The sequence below is a fragment of the Netta rufina genome, assembly GCF_964035555.1.
Source record: "Netta rufina genome assembly, chromosome: 5".
NCBI classification, from domain to species: domain Eukaryota; kingdom Metazoa; phylum Chordata; class Aves; order Anseriformes; family Anatidae; genus Netta; species Netta rufina.
This window is the reverse complement of record NC_140128.1, coordinates 43,001,841-43,021,361: the sequence shown is the minus strand read 5'-3', so window position 1 is coordinate 43,021,361 and position 19,521 is coordinate 43,001,841. Positions and strand designations below refer to the sequence as shown.

At 39.7% G+C, this 19,521-nt stretch overlaps 1 protein-coding gene across 1 annotated transcript in view; it reads right to left on the bottom strand.

Moving 5' to 3' along the window:
- Positions 1-15,395, bottom strand: part of BRSK2 (BR serine/threonine kinase 2) — a gene marked incomplete at both ends in the record, with an annotated part of 302,732 nt that extends 287,337 nt beyond the window's left edge. Inside the window, one exon of the mRNA XM_084288363.1 lies at positions 15,302-15,395. Within this exon, the coding sequence (XP_084144489.1) occupies positions 15,302-15,395 (94 nt within the window). The remainder of the gene's footprint in view (positions 1-15,301) is intronic.
- Between the last annotated feature and the right edge of the window lie 4,126 nt (positions 15,396-19,521).

The window sequence follows — 19,521 nt, the reverse complement described above, 5'->3', positions numbered from 1 at the left end:
GAATAATCAAGACGGGGCAAGGGGAAAGTGTTTATTATTTGAAATATGACTCATTTTCACTTAACTTCAGTTTTCATAACTTAAGAGTTATACAGTTATTTCTAAAGTTTTGAATTGGCATACACTCAAAGCAAAACCTTGGTCTTAAAGAAATGCACAGAGCTGAAAGGGTTCTCTGAAGCACCGTAACACCAGCCACTTGGGTGAATTTCACCCTTGGTTTATTGTAGCAACAAACAAGATTAAAAAAATATTAATCCTCATTTTAAGCCATTACATTTTAAACATTATTCAATGATTCCACGACTTGTCAAATTGGAGGACCTAATGCCATGGGGTTTTATTATTTTATTTATTTTTTGAAAACAATGCCTGAGTTGGCAATAATCCTGCCTCTAATAAATGATCAGCAAACTGCTACAGTGATGTGTTAAAATGGCATATGCTTTTAAACTACAAACAAGAAGCTGAGTAAGCAAAAATAAAATCATGTTTTGGAGACTGGGGTTATTCACTCAAGAAGAGCTAGTGATGCCTTGGACTCTACTACCATTCTCCATTTTTTAATGTTTAAAAAAATAGCACTAAGGTGACAAAAGCTCTGAGTCTTACATTGAAAGATGATCCAAAATCCCTCCTTTATCACATCTTTTTAACTTAATTAATTATTGTAAACTGGAGGGGACGGTGGGGGAAATACTTCTAGATTTCCCTTTTCATTTCATGTTAACTGTAAGAATTACAAGTCAGAAGCTGACCCATCCCAGTAACACAGAAGCTACTGTGCAAGTGAAAGTCTACTAACCTGGACAGACTCCTTACCTGATGCAAACCTGGCCTAACAACAGAAAAACAAAAAAGCACAGAAAACACACCCACAACCAACTACATAAACCAACAAATAATTCAGATTTACACCCTCCAGATTAGCATGGCTGGAACATTACTTTCACACGGTGTATCTTACCTATTGAAAATTGCTAGCAGTATACCACAGGTGACCCAAAGCATTATCCAGTAGTAAGGTGAAAAATTTATACCATCTTCTGTCCACAGATGGAAGTCAAAAGGCTCATATGCTAGAATAATTGTCTAAAACTTAAGGTAATAGAAAATATTAAGATACCAAATAAATTCTATTAGCCTTATTAAAAAAACACATGTGCAAACAGATCCATTCAGTACATTTTGTTTCACCTTGTAGATACACCATAGGTCACTGATTTTTTGAGTGTGATATCTGAGATTTTAAAACAACTAATTTTAAATGAAATTATTTACCCTAAAACCTGAAAATGCAGAAATTATTTCTGTTCAGCTTCAGCTACATAGAAGCTTGGGTTTTTCTCCCCTCTGTAAAAGACAACTTCAGGCTTTAACCATAACAGAACCATGTCTTCCTACCAAGGCAGATTATTTACACAGTAATATAGTTGTTGATGCAGCATGTTTTTGACATTTACTATAGTCCTCAAATGGGAACAAACCAAACGTGTCCCTGTCACAACTTTAATAATTCCAGAAAAATCTGCACAGAACCCTGGCTCACCATCTCAAAAAAAAAATTGTTAAGGAGTAACATTTACTTCATCTAGTCTCTAAACACCCATTTTAGCTTCCCAGTACATTGCTTAGTCCTTCAAAATAGGGCTTAAGTGGGACTCAAATGATAGCTGACTCTCGGGCTACCAAAAGGATAAATTTCACTTCTAAGGCATTGATGAGAGGATTCTTCTTCCCCATTAGCTGAAGTATTTTTCCAGGCAGTAACTTGCAATATAACTATCATTAATGTCCATAACACAGACTTGTAAGGTCACCCCTTTAAAAAAAATAATTCCTTGATATTTCAACTTTGAAGTTCATCATCAGCCTCCTCAGAAATGCCTGCATTCCGAACAATTCAGCCAGTCTGCAGAACAACCCATTAGCCTCGCCACCCACTTCGCACCGACCTATACCCTTTTCTAGGCAATAGTTCTGCAAGCTAAAGCTTACTGAAATAGCATTTGGTAAATACCACTTAGCCAAATAAGACTGTTGCTATTATCAAGTGGGTGCATTTATTAACCTTGCTTTGCCTTTTACATTTCACTTTCAAATTTAGATGCGGGTGGTGATGAGGTGAGGACTGGAAAGGAAAGGAGAGGAGAAGATTGGGAGTGTGCAGCAGCTGAATTTCAGGCATTTTGAAAGGCTTCCCTATCAGTCTGTCAGAATTTCCGAAGATGACTCCGGAGAAGAAAAAAAAAAACAAAAAAGACACCACCACCAGAGGGCTGTTGCCTGCAAGAAAATAAAACTGATGCATTTTAACACTGCAATATAATTCTACTGGCTTCATAGGAGCATAAATAAAAGTGACCAGGTTATAAATCTTTTGTAACTAGAACACACAGCATCATACAAACGTAGTTTTACTCAGTGACATTTTGTTTGAGAGATCAGGGACAAATGTCCCTAAGGAAAGAAGCAACAAAAGCCAGCATAGTCACAAATTGTCAAAATGGGAACATCAAAGCAATACTTCTATTTTATTGGAGAGTTAAACCAACTTTAGATTTAAACTGCAGCCACGGAAATTTCAGCATTTACATATCAAGATTGCAATAATCAAAAGGAGAAGCTACGGAAAACAAATACAGCATGAAAAGGTATCATCACCTGTAGAAAACAGGCTGTATCCTGGCCTCCTTTATCATCAGGAGACAAAAACCAAGAGAGATGCATTAAATGAAAGGAAGCTACCTACAAGAACACTAGGCAACACTAAAAAAAAAAAAAAAAAAAAAAAAAGGAAAAAAATCACTGGGCCTAAAAAGGTAGGGTTATCCTAGGCCCCTGCATGCTGCTTTCTGTTTCTTAAAAAGGTATCAATACTATCTGGCTAATCCTGTCAGTCCCCAAAGGGAAGTCAAGTATTATCTTAGTTTCACAGCGGGGCATCAGGAAAAAAAAAAAAAAAAAAAAAAAAGATAGATTAACTTGCCAGACACTCCACCCCGAGTCAATGGCAGAGCCTGTTAGGGCCAGTGACGACTACACAGTTATTGCTACTGAGTAATTTGCATTATACTGCACAAGGACATGAACAGAGCCTGTTTTGTACAAGTGCCTCTACTGCTTTTCCCCAAGAAATCACCCGGACAGGACTTGATAGCATTTTAGAGAGCATAGGAGTACAAATCGGGATGCAATCCTTTGAGAAGTTGAGTACCTTTAATCCAATAGGAGCTGAGAGCACAGAATAATCTTTCACAGCAGATTTAGAACTCCACAGGATCAAGCACAAGGTTGGTATTTTGCACACACACAAAAAAACAACCCTGAAATGAAATCATACACAAAGTGCACAGTCCATTATGTATACAAACAGCTCATCCACTTCTGACACAGCTACACCACGGTGATTTCCAGCTGATGCAGGGTTTGGCAGGAGAGCAAAACAAAGGCACAAATGGTACGAGTGCAGTTTCAGGTAGAGATGGGTAAGCCTGGATTTCTGTACAGGGCAAGGGTCTTCGGTAGACTCATCCAACCCTCACACAGCCTTCCTTGCCCTATTTTCAGGGCTGTTTGTGCAAGTAGATAGAGTTATTTGCTGGTGTTACTGTCGGTCCTCCCATCGTAAGGTAGATGTGCCCTCTGATGAAGATACTTTGCTTTGCCACGTTTTCATATCCCACCAGTTCAATGAGGAGAACACAATGCCTGTAGCACTGGGGGTTTCTTCTCCCTCTCTGGTGGACTCTTCAGAAATGTCCAGTAGAGAAGCAGACAGTCAAGCAGCAAATATGAGGTTAACTTTGCTATTCTAATCAATCTTATCATGAATGCCCAAAAAGCAGTCCATGGACCACCTGGTTCCCCAGGCACTAAAGCACCAAGAACAAGTAAGTATGGGTGAAGGTGAAAAGGTTCTCAGCTGCCACTCAACTGAACCAATGTCAATAAGGGCAGTGGTGATGACAGTGTTACAGCTCAGATCTTGAAAGAGTGCCTGTTATCTGCAGCATTCTCTTTGAGCAGGAAGAGCCACCTGGCAACAAGATGGTGACTGTCCCAGCCATACCAGCAGTTTGGCTGTGTCTGCCCTAGCAAAGGTGCAGCAATGCTAAATATAAGGACACCTTCTATGTCCTGACGTGTAGTCTGGTCAGGTGATTTCAGTACATGTATGTGAGAGCATATTAAAGAATTATTGCTGGAAGTATTCAAACGTTCACCCACCTTTATTTGTCTTCGCTGAGCAGACAGACTTCTGCTTTAAGGACAAAGGACAGTAATGTGTAAAACATGCCTGTATTTTCAGTTTGAATTGAATTCACTTACAGCATCATTCCACTTTGTGCTCTAATTTGTTTGAATATTCACTGCTGAGGAGATGCATTCCTAGGCTGTTCTTAACTAGAACACTGCCAGAGGTCTGCCTCTGCTATCATCAATGAGCAGCTTGCTCACGGGTCAAACTCCCCTCTCAGACAAACTTGAGTAGGGCCTTGTAGTCACTGGGGCTGCACAGATGAAACTGAGTGGGGAATTTGACTAAGTAATGTCTTCAGCACAATCAGAAAACAACCAGAAGCAAAAGAGATGCAATTTCACAAATATGAGCAATGAACTAAACCACAGACCCAGAAGAAAAGCAGCATCAGACAAAACCTAGAAATGCTAAGACAGATCTTTCTTTCTTGTTGACAATTACTGAGTTTAAACAAGTTTTACAGATTTATAGGACTGGGAAGTTTGGGAGAAAAGATAAAGTATAGATTTAACTAATTTCAAAAGCTAATGAAGAACAATTTAAGGCTGCTGCTCACAAAGCATAAGGATCCTTAAAAGCTGTGCCACTCATGGCCATGCCTTTTCAAGGAAACAAATGCCCGCGTTTAATAGGGCTATGGCACTTGTGTCATTGCCAAGCTTTAATATAATACTTGGCTTTGTCTTTGGTTACCATTTTTGTACAGACAGGCATTGCAAACACACAAACAGCTCTCAGTCTTCCTCTCAGCTTTCTGCAGGAAAGGACTACTTCAAATACTGCCACTGTACCAACATGGATACACGGAGGAAATACAGCGAGGGCTCCCTTCTTCCCACCTTCCCCAGTCATCCAGCTCAGCTTGCAAACAGAAAGGAGTTCGAGCCTCCTCCCTCCCCACTTTGCAGTGCTCCAGCAGCATCAAGTAGGCAGAAATCCAGCTTATCAAGATAGCTGGGGATTCCCCCAGCATTAGGGGATCACAATGAGCCACTTTAGAACCACTTTTTTCTCCCAGCTTTGGTGTAAGTTTTAACCATGGTGAGGGGCAGTATCTGAAAAGTAGCTGTACTCCAGCAATCCTAATCTGCCATAGCAGCACCTCCTGACTTTCAAAATGCAATCTAGAGAAGCAGCACTGTTTATGACAGCTTTGCTTCAGTCTGCTTTTCTTAAAGAAACAAAGTTCAGATGTTCAGGCTGTCTGTAATTCCTCCCATCACATCAATGAAATTGGCTAATAGATTTTGAAGTTTGAAGTCTCAAAGATTCTCTGTTTCATGCTGAATGCCTGGAGAAAAAAAGATATAGAAGATTGCTCCCACAAAGGAAACACTGACTGGAATTTAATCCTTAATCTAGTCCAGGAGAAAGCAAAAAGATGGACAGCTAGCAGAGCAAAATCCAAATCAGCCACAAACAGTTCTCATCTAACCCAAGAGAGAGGAGACTTGAAAGAGATCAGGAGGATGAGGGAACACAACACACAAAACTGGAGGAAACAGCTTTCCTTAGTTTCACAGAGTACCAAATATATTAAAGTTTAGCTGTATGGGATAACACAGAATCACAGAATAGCTGAGGTTGAGAGGGATCTCCGGAGATCATCAAATCCAACCCGCTTGGTCACAGCAGAAACAGCTGAAGCAGGCTGTGCCCAGTAAGGGTTTTAGTATCTCCAAGGATGGAGATCCCACAGCTTCTCTGGGCAACCTGTGACAGGTTCAGCCACCCTCCCAGTTTCTTCTGTGGAAACAGAGAAGTTTCTTACAGTGTTGAGATGGAATTTCTAAACACAAAAAGACCTACCTGAGGTCAGTGCCTTACCATGAAAGGGATTATATGCATGTAATGTAACAAGTTATTTTTCCTATCAGTTCACAACCTAGAAAAGACGGATGAAAGGTAGAAATCATACATAACAAAAAGATGAGAAAATAATTTTCCAAGGGCACACCATGTATTAGTATTAATTTTCCAAAGATGATACATTTTCTCCCATTATATGGGAGAAAAATCCAGAATTCACTTATTTTTTCATTCCACCATGACCATATAATTTGAAAAGGCTTTAAAAACAATTTATGTTTCTTTAGAAGAGCCTCTATAGAGGCCATGTGTCTGTTTTGAGTATCTCTAGCAGCTCTTCTAGCAGTAATCATCAACCTTCTTAAACAGGACTGAAATGATTTAGGAGTTCAGTCTTGGAACACCAAAGTTTTTCTCAGAATTCTCTCCTAAGGCCTTCATTAATTTGCCTGAGGAGACTGAAGCTGTAGGAAAACAAATACCCATCAAGCATCCTCTAGATTAGGAACTAGCTTCTAGTTTGAAGAGGCAAGGCAACTGAAGTAAAATCAGAGATGACCAGAACTGTAAGAGGAGAACTGAGCTCAATCCTTTTGGATTTGCTACCTCTTGGCAGCAGATCATCTGGATGTGACAGCCTAACTACCCACCGCTTACAACCTGAAGTTAACATGAGACCTTTGGAATAGAACACTGGGAGAGGTGAAGAGATTCCAGGAAGGTAAAAGTCTGAACCAAATCCATTCCTTAAATGTAGGGACAAGTCATAGGTATTAAAAGAAATACACACAGTCACTCAATGAAACTTACCCTGGGCAAGTGGCAGGTAAGATGAGTAACTCAATCCCCAGCTGGCACTGAGTCAGCACAGGGCATGAGAAATTCTGAGACATGTCACACAGTGCATATCACTCTACAAGGACCTGGAACTTGAAATCGTTTTTTCCTACTAGTGCTTTAATTCAAATGCAATAAAATGGTAGTCTTAGCATAGTCACAATAGCCTAGCTTAGCCTTTAGCAGAGCAGGATGTTGCTTAAAAAAAAAAAAAAAAAAAAAAAGGAATTCCACCACCAACATCTGCTGGGTCGGAATGAAGACCCGGCACACTCACATGCAGTGAAAGACCAGTGCTCAACCTTTGGCAGACAAATTTGTAGGTCCAAGGGCAGTCTTCAGAGAGAAAACTAATAAATTTTTGGTCCAGAACAGTTCACTTCTCCCAGGAACCAGCTCCACTGTTTTGTTCCAGTCAATAGTGCTTTTAATATCTAAATGACAGGGCACTCAGCTTATGCTACATAAGGCTGAATACACAGATGAATGATGCTGCAAAAGCAAGGCTTGTTAATACATATGTAATGCAGACATTATTTAAAAAATATATACCAGGTATCACAATTTTTTTTCCTCCCACATTAAACATATACTGCAAAAGACAGCAAATCAAAATTGCAATAGCCTGAGGATATGAAGAGAGTATGTTGTTTGCTAAGCAGACGAAGGCAGCCAGAAGAGCACTTACTAAATGAATGCCTGAAAACAGTTTTCCATCAACCTTTTTTTCAAAACAAAAATAAAAAAGTTAAGTACTTCACTGGAAATATTATCATGTCTATACCATGCCCACATAGTATTGCAACATTTTAAGTATATTTATATATACACACACAGAGCATTTGCACACCCTAAGCCACTTGATTATCATTTCCCTCAACACCCTCCAACCCCAGCATCAACCCATTTACTCTCATTTGATGTTACAAATCTCGAGCACAGCTTTTACTAGCAGTAACCTCCATTTGCCAGTTACCAGAAAGCTATACTTTTTTTTTCCCAAAAAATTCCTTAATTGCCAAATCACTCATTATCAATAGCTAAACATTAGCTACGAAAACCTAGAAGAGCCTTTTAGCAGTGGTAAGCTACAAAAGCAAGTGTCCCTTCCAGTCTAACCTCACCCCTTGTATCACTGCAAATGAAAAATATTTCTTTAAACAAGGAATTGAACAATATTTTTTTTTCTTATGTATGCAGTAATATTTATGCAAGGAAGACAACAGAACAAATAGCAAAAGTTAAACACAGAAACAGACTGGCACAGAAAATTCAGCTATTAGGACTCTTTCATGGAGTAATTTAGAGCAGCTTTAGGGCTACTTCAATTTATGCCAGTTGACTATGATCTCCATGGCCTTCAGGAAATAATTAAATAAATTTCTCAAAATATAACTGTAAGAGCTGACAACTCAAGATAAATATTCTGCTCTACCCAATCCAGTGCTGAGTACATCAGCTGCTTCCATCTGCCTGAAGGTTACTCTGAACTACTACAAAGACTGTCCCATTTGGAAGAGAATGTATCTGGATTTATTTATTTTTTTAAACACCAACATTTACCATTTTGATCCATCTTGCTCTTTATTCTCAAAGCCTTCCAATCAGAACTTAACATAAACATTTCAGCCAAACCCTTTCTAAATATATCTTGCTTCCTCTGTCCCTGTCCTTGGCAATATTTTCTGTTGTTGATACACACTTCCATTTATTAGCCCGTAAAAACTGTATCCCAAGGTCATTGTGAAATAAACAGTATATTCCCGCTTGTACAGTCCACAGGACAACAGAGATCTCCTAGGCATCTGTGTCACAAATGATGACTTTATGAAAAAAAATGCTTGCAGCAACATCAACAGTGTGTAATACGCTTATGAAAGGAACGAATATAATTTCCTCTGTTCCACCTAAATTTCATTTAAACCTAATTTCTAAAAACTCTGACTTAAAGAAATCTTAGGAGTAGATTGTTTGCTTAAATTTTATTAGCATTAGTTCTAAAATGCAAACATAGGCACCTTTGCCTATTTATCAGGGGTTTGATGAACTTCCTAATGAAGTCAGCTCAGCTTGGCCAACTGACTTCACAGAGGCAGTTCATAGTACCTCAGCATATGAAAAAGAGCATTCCTTGAGCATCCATTTGTGTGCCTGCCTTGACTCCACTGCTCTGGAAATCTATATCCAGGCTTCCATCTCTTCTCACACTGACTGTTTTCCTCAGGTCATAATAGGTAGTCCACGCAGTATCTCTTACCTCAGAAGGCATTCATTCCAAATCTCCCATTTCATTTCAAACTCTGTTTGAAAGCTAGATTTCTTTCACCACCTACATTTATTCTGTATTACCTACCTCCTAATTTTGAGGGCGACATCAATATTTATTACCACCATTGCAATTATTGTTTAACTCTATAAAGCACATAACATTAAAATTTACTCCATATGTTGCATTTTATGGAGTCTTACGGCATACTGAAAAATATGGTAGTGTTGGAGAATCCAAAACATTCACTGGCTGTTCTGCTGCAATTTATAAAAACTACTGTAAAGACATTTTAAATAATATTATGTTTGCTCTTGTTATGGAGTCACAGGCTTTCTCAAGATCAGAAAGAATTCCCCTCTCAAAGTTTACCTCTGAATATTTTTGATTTCTCCAGCCTTTCTTACCATTCCAATATAGCCCTTCCCACTGTAGTGGTGCTGACGGAGAGTAGAAAGAAAAACATTAGAACAGGGCAAGAACTCTGAGAAATCACTGCTTCCATAGTTCCTGCCGATGTCTGGAATGTAGGTATATAAATAATCATAAAGTTGTACTCATTTGACAGCATATCTGAATTCTAACAACTCTTTGGTGAGAAGGCTTACTGTGTTTTACAAAGAAAAACAAACAACCAAAGCCTACTCCCGTTTCATCAAGTCCATAATGGTTTTGCTACTTAAACTGGGATAAAGACTGATGGCATGCCTCCACAGAGTTCGTAGAAGGATGAAGGCTAAAAGTGCATTTTCACTGTAGTTGGCAAGAAGGAGATCACAGGAGAAAAAAAAAAAAAAAAAAAAAAAAAAAGTGAAAGTCTTAAAAGGGAAGTCTGGACTTGTAAGTCCAGACAGAAGGCACAACGCTCAAGGTAATACTAGTTTACCTCTGTCACAAATGCAGGCACATGGTACTTTTGAACAATCAGACCAGAGGTGACTCAAATTAAGAGCAACTACATCTCCCAAAACTCATAACCATTCCTGGAAAGTCCATTAAGTTTAAGTCACTATGATCTAATCCTCCTGGCAAAATTTCACTAGAAGTTTTTTCTTAAGACCTCTAATGCCCATAGTATTGCTTGCAATACTGGATTTCTATTATTATTAATTAACCATTTAAGTCCTCCAAATTATCACTGCAAAGGATGCAGACTCACTGTTTTGAAAGCAACTCTCATAAGGAAAATAAATACCTGAAAACATATATAGAATATATATATTTTTTTAAAAAGGTGATGACTTATGATTTACACCTCTATAACTATATATTCATCCAGACAGCTAAACTGAATAAAAGCTGTACCTGTTCAGAATTGTCTCTAGATCCAACACAGTGGCACAAAATATACTATAGCACAATGGATAAAAAAGACAGACTTCGTTTAGCCCACTTACCTAAAGGAACCAGGCTTCTGAGATCACATTGTCTACCCAACACTCCTCCAATAGATTTGAAGCTTTCAATTTCAACCAAGTATGACACAGAAAGAATTAACAAATTTCAGTTTCTGACGGTGTCATGGAAACAGGTGGTTAAAGCTGTAAAGAAACATCCTGTTCAAGCCCTTGCTGAATCAAAGGCTATTAAATTTGCTAAGACTCAAATGTAATGATCTCTCTTCTTATATAACCGAATAGCAGATTGCTCAATGCTTTACTGATGGCTCATACAGATAACACATTATATAAAGGAATAGCTGAAAGTTACATGGTATCCAAGTCAGAAAAGGTATCCCTACACTTTTTGCAAAGGTCGAAGTGCCATGAGTTTCCAGCAGGATTCTTTGTATTGAATGCAGGACTGAGCTTAAAATAGAATGAAAGGAACAAGACAAAATGGATCAGCAACATCGAGATAATCTTGGTTAAAAAAACTACAGTGAATAGGGTAACAACCACTTCAAGGCGGTCTCTTATTACTTGTAGACAGCCCAGTGTTTTGGAAATCTCAACCAGACATTGATTTGGTGCTATAGAAAACAATGACGCTGAAGTCCATAAAGCAATTGTCAAATGAAAATACAAGAAAACCCTCTGAAAATGCTGCAGCCTTCATGTGAAATAGTACTTCAGTTCCTCATCTTTGACTCTAGTGAATATTTATTAATGACTGCAATCTGAATTACTATTAAGAATTTCAAGGGTGAAATAGGGGTTAATGAGGCCAGGAAAAACACACGAGCAAAAATATTTGTGGAATAAAAATAATTAAATAAGGAGAGAGGAATACAAAAGAAGCTGATTTCACACAAAATTAGCAGCAAATGGAAAACTGTCTGAGCTAAGAAAACTAAAACAGTATTTCATGTTTAGGTATGATTGGGGTTTCTTAAGGCACACTGTTTCCACGTGTGTTATCATAACATGACACACATCCTTTTCCTCATTACTGTTAATTACAATGGAAACCTCCTATAATTAACTGTAGTAGAATGTAATTCAATGAAACTTACATAAACCAACCTTTCCCCACACACTCATGTATATAGTAATAATCTTTTGCACTGAGATTTCTGTAAAATAAAATATTTTGAGTATAATAATTCAAATTATACTGCTGCTTCTATTCCTGTAAAACCATACAAATAGAGATTCCATGACCTATTCGTCAAGCTGCAACAAAACAAGGGAAATGCTCAGAATTCATGCTATTACAAAAGCAAACAGGCAACAGAAAACCATTTCACTAGAATATACAAATAATGTTAAATTCTTATGCTACTTTAATGAAAATAATTCTCTATCATTCCCACTCTCAGAAAAGGTGTAAGCACAAGTATCTTTCAGCTCTGCCCCATGCAGCCCTTTTGGGACTTCTCTGACTAAGAGGCCCTAATCCTCTATTTGTGGCATCAGTCACCCTCAGCAAGCTCGAAACACCAGCTCAGAAGGCTGCTAAGGCCAAATTTTGCATACCCTTTTTTGAATCCTACTCAACGCTTTCAGCACCGTCTGCTACCATCAATCTGAACTAAAGGCTTTTCCACGCGGGTTTTGCCCACCCACAGACAGATGTGACCAGGTTCCACTGATAGCACAGTCACAGCATCTGGACCTCCCTGCAGGGCCTGGTTGGCTGCTGGTGGTGAATGCTTTTTTCAGCAGTTAAGAAGGTAATCCGTGAGAACGTCATGGAGAGTGAGCTAAGGGAGAGTTCTACTTACCATCAGATTCCCCTTCCACAGTGCCCTTTCTAAGGTTACCCTGAACTGTGAACCCAGGCTATTCCCCAAGACCCTCTTTGGATCTCAGCAAAAGCACGTTAGAGTGATTAACAGATTTGTGCATCAATGTATCCGGGAGCAAAGCTAAAGCTGCATAACTTAAATAGTCAGAATTTTACTCAAAATAAAAATGATGACTATGAAGATCACTGTAAAATGAATAGGACACTGCAACACAACTTAAGCTTCCTTTCCATTCATTTTGCAGGATTTTTCTCTCTTCCCCACCTCCCTGGAAATATATCCATACACATGCCAAGCTATTACCTCCTAATCTTCCAGGCTTAAAATTCAAGCTCTAAAGGAATAATTACAGCCACTACTTTCAGACTTACGCCACTGCAACCCAAATTCAAAGTTACCCACCATGACAACACAGTATGGCGAATCAGGCCCTCACACTGCGCTTGTTGTCCTCCCCCTAAAACACTGCAGGTTGCCTGCTCACCCTCCAAAACAAGCAGGATGAAGACTAGCTACTACCACACACTGTTCATACCATTCTGCATGCTCCCAAATGTGATTAGCACAGAAAATGCGAGAAGACCAGAAGGCTTCTTTCCATATTTAGACACGTATGTTTAACACCAAGCTAGATTTCACCTCAGTGCATTACTCTGTTGATCAAGGGCGGGTATAGCAAGGAAGACATAGGCTGACATCAGCTACTTTTAAGCTTTCTCTCCCCCCCAAGCTCCTCTGACACCATGCATTGTACATTTATGTACTCTCATGTGTGCAGGCAGCACAGACTTATTTATAAAGATCAGTTATATGGTAAAACGGCAAAAGGAAACTTTCACCCTTGTCCAGCTGGTTGAATAACTGCAGAGGCCAACAGCAGCCTCTAAATATATGCTCTCCTTCTCCCTCCACCCCCACGTCTCTAATCACTTAGGAGGAAGATAGGAAGATTAGCAGAGAGGAAAAAAATAACCAAAGCTGCAGATAACCCTTTAGGACCACAACGTCAGGCTGTAATATTTGGAGCAAAAGGTTAATGCAGTTGTATTTTCAGGAATCTTAGACAATTGTATTTTATAGGAAAGGGAGGGGTGCTGAGAAGGTGAGAGAGAAAAGGAAATGGTGATGAAGACAAAAATGAATTTGTCATCCACAGCTGGCTCTTTGATCACCTGGAGTATCCAGGAAAAAGATTACCAGCAGAAATAGGTCAGTTTTATTACCAATACACTGCAATTTTTTGGTGGAGTATTTTTATTACCATCATCAGAGCAGATTTCAGTAAGAATATAGCTGCCCAAGTAAGGGCTTATTGAGCTGTGCAAAGAATAAAGGTTGTAACCAAACCACTGCCAGAAAGCTACCTTTAGCAGCTGATACACTGAAAAGATTTGAAAAAAACAAAAACAAAAATATAAATAAAAGTCACTTTCACTGGAAGACAATGTCATCTTCATCCCTGTCTCTGAACGGTTGCTATGGGGTTGTGAAGAGGAGGGGAAAGATGGGGGGAGTTATAATCAATCATCTCAGAAGAGCATTGCTTCTTACAGAGAAAGATCTGGATTTTGACTGTGTCCCTAAGAAAATTGCGGACTGCAGAGCTGCTGCCACGCAGGGCAATGAGGAAGCAGGCAGAGCAGAGGCAGCAGCTGGGGATGGAAACGCCTATTAAATCCTTTAGACAACAGATGGGCAAAGCTCGGCTGGGTTTAAAAAAAAAAAAAAAAAAAAAAAAAAAGAAAAGAAAAACCACCACACTACAATGCATCATGTTTTATTGTCCCACCATAATGAACAACACTTAATACCCACATGCCCAAAGAAGCCCCCCTATGGCTGATTTCCCCTTTCCCTAAATTATCATCTGAAGTCTCAATCCACTTTTGGGGGTCTCCCAACCCAATGAAATTGCCAGATCCCATCGCTTATTGCACCTGTTACTATAAAAAAGCACACCAAAACCACCACCACCAACAACAAAAAAAAACAGGAAAGACATTCTGGCATTTTTTAAAGGTTTTCCTTTCAATTAAAGCTCCCCTGCCCTTGAAGTGAATATGCTATCTAAGCAAGCAACAGCAAGTCTAGATCTTGAACACATTTAGGGGATCTAATTATGTCATGTAGGGCAGAAGCACCTGCTCTCTGCTAATTCCCTCCACTGTTTCCTCTTTTTAATATTTCTTACCATTGTTCCATTCAGGAAAATCTGCTGGGGGCGAGTTTCATAAACAAGCTTTAAGAGAAATAATTAAATAAACTCCCCTCCCCCCCATCCCTCCCACAAAAACACAGGGTAACCAGAATGAATCCTGCTACCGATCCTCTATTTTTCCTTTTATTGCAGATGCTCCCCACAAAAAACACCAGCTCATCCATCCATATTTGATTAATGCCCATAGCAGTCAGTGCCATATACATACTGTACATATTTCCCACCACCACCACCAACTGCACCTTAAGGACTACACCCTTTTCAATCATGATGTCATGAAATACTGCTGGTGACTCCCCCACTACCACCACCACCACCTCCTTGGTACTACAGGCTGTGAACCTTTCATTTCAATATAATTTGATTAAAAAGAAAAGACTCCTAAGTAGGGCAGTGAAGAAATTGATGCGAAATCCAGCAACAGCAGACCATCTATTTTTTCCTCTGCATGCACTCTTGCTGTCATCAGAACAACACCCATTAGCAGGAGTAATGAACATAAAGCATCCTGGGCTTTTCTTTGGTTTTTCAAAAATAAAAAATAGGAAAAAAAAATTAAAACCAAAAAAATAATATTCATAAAGGATTTTTGCTTCTATTTTCTCCACTAAAACACCAAATGGGAAAACCTAAACCCTCATACAACCCATCCCCAACATCTCACTGGCTGCTACAGCACCTTCCCCCTAGTGCGGGTGCCGCTGCAAAAGAACCAACCTGTCTGTCCTTTTCCTAGGGTTTTCTCCAAACGATAGGGTCCAACATATTGTGCATGTTGAGCTCCGCTGCCTTCTTTCCCTGTTGATGTCATTTCTACCTGGATCTGTAATTCTGCAATGTGTATGTGTTGATGAGCTGGAATTTCTCTCTCTGCAGTTCTTTAAATTCCCACTTTGCAGCTGTGCAAGCAAAGCACTCTCTCTTTGATTTAGTCCACTTGGTCGCAGATTTTTCTCTTCCTCCTCTTTCTTATCTTTCTCTCTCACGTGTGTGTTCTCTCGCAGGGTCTGTCTGGGACGCTGATGGACGAAGGAGTTATTTTACCGTTCAAAGAGGGGGATCTACGATCCAAGCCCAAGGAGCATGATGCTGGTGATCTGAGCTCCGCACGCCTTGTTCTCCCTAGGAGCTGTTCAAGGGAAAGCCAGAGCTAGAGCAGCGGAAGAGCCGGGGCCCGCAGCTCTGACTGACATGAAAAGCAGCCAATCTCTCGTCTCCCACCTCCTTCTCCCCTCCTCCTTCCACTATCTTTTCTTTACCATCAGCAGCAGTTACTGCTTCTGCCTGCTACAGAGCATCATAATCAATGCTAAGAGCAAACACCTAAGTTTATCAGGCTATTGATAATGCACAATTAAATATAATTAAAGAGTTTTTATTATTTTAAATCACAGGCATATACATTTTTTTGAATTATATTCCACCATACAGCTGTACTTCCACAGTACTGAATAAAGGCTGAGACTGTGGCAGGAAATAGGAAAGAAAAAAAAATCTACTTTGGAAAATGAGCATGAGAAATTCATTAATTCTGTTTGATTCTGCATCTTCCATACGTTTTACCCTTTAAAGAAAGCATTTGGGGGAAAACAAAAAGAAAAAATGATGGGGAAAAAGAGGGCCAATCCTGTAGCTACTGAACTCTGTGACAGACTTGCTTTTGAATTTGATGAGAGCAAATAGACTTCAGGACCTTAGATGAAGAGACCAAAAATGGCATGGCCACTATCTTCATTAGAAGCGCATCAGAAAATCCAAGTATTAAATGAGAATAGGAAATGATTGTCAGGTGCACAGGTGATGCCTTCACAGGCTCCATACTAGCAGTGTAAGGAAGCCTACATTGTCCCTGTTGAAATACTTACACAGGTCTTTAACCCAGAGAGCTAAAAACGCTTGTTGAATGAATAAATAAATAAATAAATAAAGTATATGCTGCAAGATAGGCACAAGCCTACTTTGTGGCCTCAGGACCATACAATTTCAGACTCCACGGCTACCAAACTGAAACCAATACCACACCATTTGTACCTTCTTGTTCCATTTGTGCCTTCTCTTCTCTGCTCCACTCCAGGCAGACATCTGGTCAAGATATCCTTATTGAATCACAACTGAGACACAACACACTGCAAGGATTCTTCCGTCAGAGCAGAAAGCCATGACGAGCCTGTAAAAGAAAGGAGAAGTAAAGCGATGGCAAAAAATAAAAAATAAAAATGCGGGGGGGGGATATCCTTTACCTGAAATAGTCTTTTCTTTCAATAAGCAACATATGATTTTTTTTTTTTTTTATTTTTTTTTGGAAAGAGGGAGAAATATTCTTTAAATGCTTAAATCTACATAGAACACCTTCTAATGGAAATTGGAAGAACACTAGAAATTGGCTCTGGAGCAGTAACACAGGCAGCACAACTCCACACAACAGGTTGCAGAGTAACAAGAAGAGGAGGTGTGAGGAAACCAGGCCAGCAGACTGAAACCTTAAACCAGTTCCAAGGTGTCCTCCTGTTTCCCTGAAGAAATAACCCCCTCCAGTTTTAACCTTCCTCTGCTTTGTGCTTTATGGTTCATCTTTAATTACTTGCAAAGCGTGCTGTTACAGCTACCTGCTGGTAAAACCACGGGGTGGTGCACCCCAAGCTGCCCCTATTTCTCTGCACCCCCCAGGCCTCACCTGTATGTCTGTCAGCTAACGGCTGCTGCTCTGCTGAGAGGCTTGGCTCTACCGTTCACCTACAGCAACCTCCAGCCCCCACGGGGGGGCTTACCTCCACTATAACCTCACTTTTACTAACCTAGAAATTGTCATTTCTCCAGTCTTTGATTAAATATTGCTCGTTCTTCACTTAACACAACCCCAGCAGCTGCTCCACCCTCAGACTCCCCCCCCCCCAAACCAATCACACTCCCGCCCTCTCTCTCCCCTCAGAGCCCCGGCACGACGCCTCACGCACCTGAGCTGTCCATCCGTCACTGAGAAGGGAAGAAAAAGCATTCGGGGAAAACCCTGCTGACACTGGCGTGACATTTCCCCTCATCCTGCTCACCTTCCCTCTGCCCTACACCCTAGGGAGCAGGAAAGAGGGTGCAGCAGCCCTGCTGGCAGCCACGGCAATATGGCGGTGGCTCGGCCTCGCTCTTCCCGCCAAAAGTGCTGAGGTGATGGCAGCAGCGTGGCGGCCCTTATCGGGGCAGTGTAGGGTTGCTGCCAGGGCTGACGGCTAACCAGGCTCAAAAACCTCCAAAATATGAAGCGTGGGCTCAAAATCCTCAAAGTATGAGGCCTGGGCTCAAAACCCTCGAAGTATGAGACTTGAAGACATCAGGAGGGCTTCACAACAGAGCGATAAAGCATCAAAAGGACCAGGCTCCTGGCAGCACCGTCGGTCACAGAAATTGAGCGTTGGAGAAAATGGAAATGCGCTGATTTTCAGACTTTTAACACTTAAAATGGTGAGTTTTTCTCCTGCTGCCCCCACTGTTAAAGGGCACTACACATACAGAAAGGGGGGACTGAATTACATAAACGTTACATTACATGAAATATTCAATTACAGGAACACAAGCATAAATTTCAGAAAGTGGAGAAGTCAGTTTATTTGTCTGAATTAGTAAATTATCCACGCAATCGTATTAGCAATGCATGGGGTGAATATCAGTGTGGATCTTTACACTTAACAGCTTCTTAAAATTATATTTTAAAGGGCATTTAATTTGAGATGATGATGTTTGTATGTAGATAAAGCATGTCTGGGTCATGATATTAATAGAAAGATGAATAATCAGACAATGTTGTCCGTAAAAGACCCAACTTGTGTATTTCACAGTTTGCTTACATTGTGCTTTGGGGAAAATGAATTACAGTTCCCTGAATATTGCAAATCCCTACATTCTGACGCAAAATATGTGACAGTGTCATGGCTGGAATAACAATAAAAACATTCAGATGACCCTGGCGAAAAGATCAGTGAGCTCAAAAAACAAACCAAAAAACCTTGTTGGTGTCATTTAGTTATTTGTTAGTTTCATTCCATAAGAGTATACTGTTGTATGGCCTATTGCAACCATTTTGACCTTTCAACCTAAACTCTTTTGAAAAAAATATTTGGACACCTCTTAATTCCTGAATAACCAAATGCTGTTTATTTCATTTGTTCGTATAGAGTAAAATCCCATTTATCTGTACCCCTTTGATCTGAAACTCACTCCTTTGAATCTAGGTTATGTCCCCCTGGTGTGAATTACTTATACAATAACTCCCTCAATTATTTGAAGCCCTGTTTATCCAAATGTTTTGATGTTCCAAAAGTATTTTGAATAAACAGGGCTTTGCTGTCATTGGATATATCAGATATCTTTGGGGATGCATACAGGATGATTTCCCCTGACCTTGTTTTGTATCATCTTGGGCTTAAATGAACAGGCAATGTAAACTTAAGTGTACAGTTAGCATATCATCACCATCTTTAGTACTTTTACTCCTGTCACCATTAATGATTTCCCTTTTATTCTCATTAAAGGCCTAAAACTGAGAAATTTCACTCAGGAAGGACTTAACACAGATGCCAGTGAACGTGTTGCTTGAGTAAGGAGTGAATAAAAGAAAAAAAATGATGTAGAATTTTGCTCAGTTTTATCATACTTCTGAAAGAAAGTAGAGCAAAATTATTCTATTATTTCTTCATTTTTAGTCACTCCCATTAACATTAGCTTGTGTCTTCTGAAAGTCCTCGTGTTCATTTATTTTTTTAGGTACTTGCCACTACCTTTCTTCTTATTCCCATGAGAATCTTACGGGTCAAGGTGGATCATGAAATGATGCAAGAAACTAGAGGAAACACAGGCCCATGAGGCTATTACATACAATATTTTACATTTGCTCAGTTGAATGTATTCATGGAGTTACTAAAAAGGGAAGTGTCAGGCTTCCAAGAAAA